The 9,745-nt window shown below is 33.7% G+C and overlaps 1 protein-coding gene across 5 annotated transcripts in view; it reads right to left on the bottom strand.

The window, feature by feature from the left end:
* Positions 1 to 308: 308 nt before the first annotated feature.
* Positions 309 to 9,745, bottom strand: part of C1H21orf91 (chromosome 1 C21orf91 homolog) — a 33,783-nt gene continuing 24,346 nt past the window's right edge. For all 5 annotated transcript variants that reach the window (XM_061426555.1, XM_061426468.1, XM_061426728.1 and 2 more), the window contains exons 3-5: positions 7,830 to 8,366; positions 6,550 to 6,612; positions 309 to 5,124 (exon numbers count right to left, since the gene is read on the bottom strand). In XM_061426555.1, coding sequence (XP_061282539.1) covers positions 4,958 to 5,124; positions 6,550 to 6,612; positions 7,830 to 8,366 — 767 coding nt within the window. In that variant the 3' untranslated portion in view covers positions 309 to 4,957. The remainder of the gene's footprint in view (positions 5,125 to 6,549; positions 6,613 to 7,829; positions 8,367 to 9,745) is intronic.

Here is a 9,745-nt window from a genome sequence, read left to right as displayed (position 1 = left end):
GAGAAGGAAGAGATATGAAAGGCATCGTAAGAGGGGATGGTTATACAGTTGTATGTGCTTATTAAAACTTAACACACTTAAAACCTTAAAAAGTTGCACAGGCATCTAGACAGCCACAAGAATCTTATTTTCTGCTTCTGAACTCTTGGGGCAGCGGGAATATTATCAAAGAAAGATTCTCACAAAGAATTAAGAAACTGTTAGGTAACCATTCTTAAGTGTAGACTTCCTAAACCTGAAAATGAAACTTCTCACTTGGTCAATAATTTAGAGAAAATATACGGACACTTAAAAATAGCCACTAAAGCTAACAGATAATAAAATATTTATTTTATTTTTGTAAAATTAAAAATAGTAGACAAGCATATGTAATTACAGTTCCAAAGCAGAGCAATAGAAATATATAAATTATTGCAGTTTTAAAAGGAAAGTATAACAGCCAAGTAATGTCTAAATAAACTTTTTTGAAACCAACTTGGTTTTCATCACGGCAGCTTCATTTTCTTTTCTCAGACGTCTTAGGCAATTTTGTATGAATTTCTGCTCAAATTTAAAGCAAGGTTAACACACACACACAAATTATAAAAGTATAAAATAGCATTTAACAGAAGTCACTACTGAACACTTTCTAAAATGCCTCTTTTGGAGGCAGTAGGATGGAAATAAACATTCTATATGTTTGAAAAAAGAAACACATTTACTAAAATTCTTTTTTTGGGTGCAGTTGAAGGAAGCTCCAAGTAACACTTTGTGAAGGGAGGGTGGAGGGCAATACTCACATGATTTTTCAATGTTTTAATTTGGTAAGGTTAAAATTGTGGACTAATTCAACATCTAAAATGCCTCTTTTGGAGGCAGTAGGATGGAAATAAACATTCTATGTTTGAAAAAAGAAACACATTTACTAAAATTCTTTTTTTGGGTGCAGTTGAAAGAAGCTCCAAGCAACACTTTGTGAAGGGAGGGTGGAGGGCAATACTCACATGATTTTTCAATGTTTTAATTTGGTAAGGTTAAAATTGTGGACTAATTCAACATCACTAAAATGCATTAGTGATCCGAATTCTTTTAAACTGAAAAAGAGTATGAGAAGTGTATGTTACAAACTAGGTGTTAAAGATATCTCAGTTTTAGAGACTTGCTATGATATGGTTCATAGCAAGGTGATGAAGTTGCTTAATAGGTTAGGCTACATTATTAATAAGGTCAGTTATGAAAGGATGAAGTGGATGAAAATACCGAGACGCTGGACAGAACTTTGTTATTCCAAGCACAGTATTACAGCTCTTCTCCAAGATACATTTACTTGTGCCAGGGCTTCATTACCTTATTATTTGGTCAATGAACTCTATCCCATTCCACCACAAATTTCCTCAAATAATTATTTCCACCAACCTAAACTTAAAAATGCAACTCAACACTGAAATCAATTATCTTTGTTTTACAGCCACATCTGAACAAAAGATACTTGATTACTAAACTTTTTTTTATTAAGTACTTTAAAAGTACTCAAACATCTTACTTCGGCATAAAAATAACACTACAAGAACTTTACACTGTACCATTTGAAAGTTGTTATGTCACATAACCTAATTTTATGGTCACTAGCCTGAACTGCTTACTGAGCTACACAAATAATTTATTCTTTAAAAGTTCCTACTGAAATTTTGAGCATATACATTTTGTATTACATTTTACAACATTAATAACACTAGCAGATTTCTTCTAAAACAAAATAAAGCCAAAATTTGTAAACATTAACACATACACATCTATCCCCAAAAATTCATTAAAAACACACACAGCAAAAACTGACTGAAAGCAACAGCATAAACACCAAGGTAAAAAATATATAAACAAAGAAGAATGAGCTCTAAACCCTTTTCAGTGGGAAATGGTAAAATAAAAAACCCGAGAAATCTCAAGATGCCAACAATATATTTTGACTATATTTCTGAAATCACTTCCCAACATGAAATTTATTTAAAAGTAATCCTTAAATGTATATAAAAGTGGGCACTCTGTGGTGAAATGAAGATATAATTTGAAAAACTAAAAACATTTCTTTGCTCCCAACACTGTAAGAAGCTACATAATGGACTGGAACACATCTGGCTGCCGGCATGCATCATCTATCACTGGTCTGGTTTGAAAAGAGCATGCCTTTCAAAAGACTAATTTGGACACTAAATACTAGGATCAAAGGGTAATAATTGCAAAGTAAACACATTTTTAGCTTAATTAAAAGGCTGACAGCATTTAAAATCTTTAAAGAGAACAATCTTGTGTTGTCAAAAATCACTTTCAACTTCAAACTAATTTTTTAAACTTAATTCAACTTGCCTAATTATGAACTCTAAAGTGAAAAAATATTAGTCTTATTTCACTCTCCTTAATCATATAAGCCATTAAAATGTCAGTAATGGCTGGCTGACAATCTCTTTTTTGCCATTTTTGAAACTAAAAGTATAGGTGAGATTTTCTTCTAAACATCCTCAAAAAGTACTAACAACTCTGCCGAAAAATGGTCAAGTGTGGTAACCAATATTTGCAGTATTTCATATTCTCTGAAGGTAGAACTCAACTCTATCCCTTATCCTTACTTCAGCATATAGAATAACTGCATATTCGAGAAAACTAACATAGGAATATAAAATAAGTTTACCAAATATGTGGATAAACTGCTCTGCAAAATACTTTAGTCTAAAATTTTTTTAAACTAGAATATCCATCCAAATCAAGTACTAGTGTGAGTACCAGCACCACAGGTATTTTTTAAGAGCACCGTGCCTTTGAAGAGCTTACGTATAAATATCTAACTGGAGTAAATCAGAGTCTCCAAATAAGACCTTGGTACCTGTATGATCCCATCTAATTGTGCCAAACTCAGTAGTAAAGCTACATATTTGCCAGAAATAAGCAAACACTTTGTTTGGATAACACTGTTGTATTCAGGACTGTACCATGTGCCTGCTGTTCTGGAAACAAGCTACTGCTTCTATCAAAGGCAACGCATCCCCAGTTTTTACGACTGTCCCTAAGTGATCTAAATAGAAGCACAAATGTGTGCAAGCAGCACACTGGCTGGTAACATCCTTAGTGAATTATGCCAAAAAAGGAAAGTGAAGTCAAATTTGAACATCTGTCCATAACAAGGAAGCACTGAGATACTTACTGGCATCAGGAAAGATCTCTATTCAACTTACAATTTATAGGGATTTTTGATATTGCACACATTCAATTTAAAGCTTATCAAAACTAAGGCAATGAATTCATTCCCCACTCCTTGGATTTTAAATTCATTTTGGATGACTCAAAGAATCGAGAAAAAAGCAAAGTGTCTTTCAAAAGCTCCCTCCAAAAAGCAGTTTTGTCATACTTCAAAGAAAACAAGACAAAAATCAGTAACATATCATTTAGTATCCTCAGGCAAATTTAACACATTTTACATTTTAGCATGACAAAAACTTGTTTTCTACTAGATGGAGGCGTTTCTTTGCTTGGTCAAATACTCTTTGTGTTCAAGACTAAAATCTGACTGACCCAAGCCAGGGCAGGCTGCCAAATTTAAGGCAGAAGTTATTCATATCTTTGTGTATGAAACTGCCAAGCTAATGGGCTTTTCTCTTGATGCTTTCATGCAAAGGATCCTGTCTCATAAATACATTCTAAGTACCAGCAGAAAACAGAATTTAGAGCCCATTATAAATCTGCGTTGGTTATAGCATTTACTATACTATATGGTTTGAAAACTTCTCTGTTTGAGACAACCTGTTTGTTCAGAACTCTTGGAAACATGAGAAGCAACTAACAAGAATATCTTCTTAAAAAGGAGCTTATTTTTTTGAATTAAGAGTTTTACTTTTCTGTCACAAGCCATCTTCTCTTTTCCTTTATATTCTAAAATTTAGAAAATGCTTTCTTTGGGCACGACTATCAATGATGTTAACAGAATTTGGACAGTTGAATTCTTGAACTTTTATCGAGCACACAAAATGATTTTAATTTTTTTCAAAGACAGGACAACAGTTTCATGGCATATTAAATTTGAAGATAGATACTACATTTGACTTGGAAGTGAGGCTTGACTTAAAATTCTTGTCTAAATTCTAACACATCAAAGTCATTATTGAAAGTAATACTAACTAGAATAGGCTTTTACTTCTATAGAGATGAGCTGACATACAAAAACTAGATTAGTATTTTCTTCCTGAACTCATAATTGCTTTTATTAGAAAAAAATAATGTCTTTTATTTTCCTGTATACTTGCTTTAAAAAGTTATTAACTCCTCTAGAAGTCAAAACAGTTCAACTAGATAGATTTCTATTCCAAAATACATTTATCTTTGGAAAACAAGATAACAGCTGTAAAAACATTATTAAGAGAATAAAATGCAGTGATGTGAAATATGGGTAACATATTCACACACGAAGTGTAACTATAATATATAGAGCCGTTCAAATACACATTTATAAAGAGAATGAAAAGGTACCTAAAATAGCATTTTTATATATAAAATTTTCATATTAAAATATTGCTCAATAAATAAGAGGTGATATTATGAATTCCATTTCCCTCTTAAATGTTATCTTCAGTAATTTAGACTAATATAAGAACTGTTAACCTTCTGTTGTTTTGACAGGTGAATTACATTAAAACATGTTTAATAAAATCACTGTAACAGTATATTTAAGTAGTCACATGTGGTATAAATTAGGGAGGGCTGTTTAGTAATTACAGGAAAACAGATTCCCCAAATGAATCAAAATGATTAACCCTAGCAGACTAGAGTGTAATGGTCTGCTTTATTTGGCAAAGATGTTGAATATTGCCTTAATCTTTGCAAATTTAATGACCATAAAATAATTGACCATAACTTTCTTCAACTTCTTCAAAGTGAACATGCCCAGCAGACCAAAAAATGGCAGAGCATAGGAAGTAAGTGTAAGTTGAGTTCAGTTGCTTATGGGCAGGTGTGACTTCAATCCCGTTCGGCCCATCTGCAGACATGGTAACTTGGAATAGTTCTTGAGAAGCTGTTCGATGGCAACGTGGCGGACATGGAGCTCTGAGGCTAAAGAATCTTTCTCTTGCACTTGGTGGGCTAACTCTTCAAAAACTTCTGTAAAAATTTAAAAGTAATTCTATTTTTAATACACAGAAAGCTAATCTATGATTTATATTTCAAGTACTTAAGCTGAAATGAACACATTGGGCAAGTGTTTGTAATGAAAGTAGTTTGAAACCAAGGAAACAGCTGAGTTTTGATCATCCTAGGAAGTTGTACACGTTGCATAGCCAACTGGAATATGGTGTTCTCCATCAAATGAAACTTGCGAGTCCTAAGCAGTGACCCGGATGCACAGCAGAGATGACAGTTACAATCATCTCTGAGATCCTTTCCTCACATGGAATATACAGGTTCAATGAATTTCTAATATGATTTATGGACAGTAAAGTGCCTGTTAGTACCCAGGTCTGGATCCTCCTCTAAGAGGCTCTGGAATCAGACTACCTGAATTTTTGAATTTTTGTTCTGACTCTTACGTGTCTCAGGCAAGTAACTTAAACTATGTTTTAATTTCCTCTTATGGAATAACCTCAGTAATGAAAGTAAGCACCTCATAGGGTTACTGTGAGGATTAAATAAGATCATACTTGTAAAGTACTTGTCACAGGATAAGTACTTGATAAATGTAAGTTGCTATTATTATGTTATTATCCTGAGAGGCTGTGTGGTCAAGAAAGACCACTACCTTTGGAGTTAAAAGGACAGGAATTAGAATCCTTAATCTGTTGCTTACTGAATGCAAGATCTCTGTGAGCAACTGAAGCAACTGTAAGCAACTTAAGGTTTCTGAAGTGCAGTTTCCTCACCTAAATGGGAATTAATTGTAGGGGAAAAAGAAAAAAAGACAATGGGGAATTTGAACACTGTTAACTGTATTAGCATCATACTTGAATGATGTTAACAAACTACTGTTCTTTTTTTAAAAAGATGAGGTTGTGATTGCCTAAAAAAGAATGTTATCTTTTAGAGAAAATTCTAAACTATTACATTTATGGACAACAAAATAAAATATTGTCTGGAATTTATTCCAAAATAATCCATGCTGGAGGTGGGGGTAGGGGAAGGAAAATGGGTACAAGTAGAGAAGAAAGAAAATTAGCTAGCTGAAATTGGGAAAGAGGGTTTCACTACATTATTCTGACTACGTTTGTGTTTGGAAGAGTTAATAATAACAAAAAAAAAAGGGGGGCCAATACCACCTGCCTTAAAAATCTGCTAAGGAGCACACCTGTGCAGTGCCTTGTACAACAGTAGGTAATAAAAACATGTTAGTAAGAGATTTAAGTTGTAGTCTCTGTTTTCACCAGAAAAAGAAGAATCTACTTCACCAGCAGGTCACAGAGAAGACTAAGAAAAATTCTTTTTGCTCTGGAAACTCTAAGAGGATCATTTCTAAATTTAAATGCAAATAATGCTAATAAGGGATTTTCTGTATCAAAACTGGCACATGTAAAAAGTACTGACATGAGTCTTTACCCTGTATTTGCTGTTGGAGCTCTGCATTCAGTTGCTTTACCTCACCAAGAGTCATCGAATTCACTGAAACATGAAAATACATTCATTACTACCATGACAACCTGGGAAAATAAGTTATCTACACCATCAACACAACATCCTATTTAAAAAAAGTATCTGCACTTATTTCTGAACATGACATTTAACAGGACCCTAGGATTCATTCATTAACTCCTAAAGTGCTGGGTTTTCAAATTCTGCCCACAATTCACAACCAGTCTATTTCACAACTGGTCTATTTCCACCTGAAATAAAAGGTTCACTGAAAATTCTTAGCATTAGGTCCAGTGGGTTCTGATATTTCTCATGCTGTTTCAGTTTTTAAAAAGGGCTAGTTACTACTCATTGAGTTGACTTTGCTAAAGCGCCACACGCTTCATGATGTGTAGCTTGAAAAAGACTAACGTACTATGAAAACAGTTTGAAAATCAATTTATCTAGCTATATGTTGTTAAGTCACTAAGTTGTGTCTGACTCTTTTGTGACCCGATAGACTGCAACCCACCAGGTTCTTCTGTCCATGGAATTCTCCAGCCAAGAATACTGGAGTAGGTTGCCATTTCCTACTCTAGGGGATCTTCCCACCCCAGGAACTGACTTCGTCTCCTGAATTGGCAGGCGACTCTTCACCACTGAGCCACCAGGGGAGCACCGTCAACTGGAGATAACTCAGATGTAGAATCAAGGAGTTATATAAAAATATACCCAAGGGCCCTTCTAGCCCTAAGATCACTTGATTCTAAGGTAATTAAAATTAACTCCGCTCCTGTGTGTTTTTGAAGAAATAGATGCAGACTGAATGAGTCACTTTTTCCAGGTGCCCACGTTACCTTTAGCCTTTGGTAAAATGTCAGATTTCTGCTTTTGAAATACCAGCCCCAATTAGTCTTGTAGGGATTAGCAACATAACAGTGTGTGTTTGTCAATGGTGGAGGCTCTGCTTCTAAACTATATGAACCCTGAACTTTCTAATTCCCAATCTGTTGATTCCATTCTGTTAATCATTTGAAATGGCAAAACAAATGATGGGACTGTAGAATTCCAGTGGTTTTAGGACATACTAAGGAATATTCCAAAGAAATGATGGCATTTTTGCTAGGGTGAACCTGTCATTTAAATGCTAAATTAACCAAATCTGTACTTCCACAGCAAAATTCTTGACACATCACATATATAAAACATTAAAAAAATAAAAAAGAACCAAAAGAACTCCAGTCTTTACCCCTTTTCCCTATACTTACATTCCTCTCTGCTGTAATGTGGATGCTGGGTCTGGACATGAGCCTCTGGACCAGAGATTGTCTTTTCCTTTTTCTGTTCCCGGTTGTGACTATGAGGCCACAGTACACTATTATGGCATAAAGTGGTACCCGAATCTTGTAACACAGCAAGCCCAAAGTTTGTGTTCTCCTTCTGTTCCAACATTCGTTGTGTACAGTTTGAGAGGCCACCTGCATTTCCTTCTATCCACTTTGCAGAATACTTTGGTACTTGAGAGTCAAACTGTGGGAGTAACTTTTTATCTGGCTTATGCCTGAAGTTAAACAGGTGATGCTGGGGGTTTTTAGAACATTCGGAGTCTGAATCCAGATCCTTATTTTGTGCATATTGTACAATCCAATTTATCTTCTTACTCAAAATAGTTTTAACTTCTTCATAAGTACTTTTTGAAAGCTTAGATCGAGGACAATCCTGGTTTGCAATCAAATGATATTTTTCAAAGCAGTCTTTATGGCCCCTTAACGATTTGGTGTGCAGGAGATCAGATTTTGGTATTCCTAAAGAAAAAAAAAGAAATAAGACTTGACACAATTTTGTTTTTTATAAGCTGCATTAAAAAATACAAATCTTAGTAAAATACCGAGTCACTGATTAATTTGCAAATTAGTGGAAAAAATGCTAAAGAATATTAATATTAATAATATACATGTATATATTACAATAATGATATAGCCTAATAATTTATGCTTCAGTTTAACTATATATTCAATAAATTCTGAATAGCAGAAATATTAAATTCTTATGAATAGCAAAGCCTTTCTTAAGGACTTAATGATTCAATTTCAACCTCAGTCCAGAGGCATGTTATTGCATAATATTAAAAAATACCACTGAACCAGCAATCTATACTTACAGAATCTTGACCTGTACATTATAAAGCTTTCTTCACTAGCTCTCCTGAAGTTACACATTTGTAAAAATTTTTGTTATAGGTTTAATAAGAGAAATGCTTCACAATTTTTTCCCTAACAAAAAAACATAGTAAATCATGATTTAAAATTAACTTATATTTTTACTGGGGAAAGATAAACCAGAATCAGAAAAATATACATTAATAAAAGCCTCAAAAAGTCAATGAACTGTCTCGACTTTTTCAAGTAAGAAAATAAAAACATCTAAAATGTTTTTACATGTTTAATACTTACTAAAACTTTATCAAGATAATTTTATCTCTAGAAGAAATGCACTACACACAATTCTTATTCTCAGAGCAACAAATTTAATCTACCAAGATACAATAGCCAATATAATTCTTCAACTCACAAATGTTCATTACGTACCACAAATCATGGAAAATCTTACACATTTACATTTCCAGCTTTTTAGTAGAGCTCAAGTATGCTATCTCTATTGTTTTTTAAAAGAGAGAATACATTTTCAAATATACAATATACTTTGAAATATAGAATACATTGATACATTTTTGTAAGTTCAAACCATTTAAAATAAAACAGCAGTGCTTTCATATTGAAGGTGAACATGGGATGTGGAATGGAAAATTAACGCCTGCAAGAATTAACCAGTCTAAACTGCTTAGCTTTGAAAACAGGAAGCTGAGAGCCACTCAGGTGTTAGTTTAAAAAAGAAGTTTTAACTGACTCATCAGAAAACATTACATTCCGTATTCATCCCTTGTTTTAAAAGCTGAAGTTGTAATAATTTTATTCACTGACTTGCAAACCCTGGCTAATACTAAGATAGTGATGTATTTGTATTTTAACAGTATTAAATCAGGTGCAAAATACTCACAAATTCTAACTTGTTCTAAAACATCACATCAGCCAATGGTGGGTCCTGCCAAAACCAGTACTAACTGGGCTGTCAGTTCCCTCACAAGTAAGCTATGGGGGTACCCCTCTTAAATACTAACAGTCTA

Source organism: Bos javanicus, chromosome 1 (genome assembly GCF_032452875.1).
Source record: "Bos javanicus breed banteng chromosome 1, ARS-OSU_banteng_1.0, whole genome shotgun sequence".
NCBI lineage: Eukaryota > Metazoa > Chordata > Mammalia > Artiodactyla > Bovidae > Bos > Bos javanicus.
Note: the sequence above shows the minus strand (reverse complement) of the source record. Positions and strands in the feature narration are given on the sequence as shown.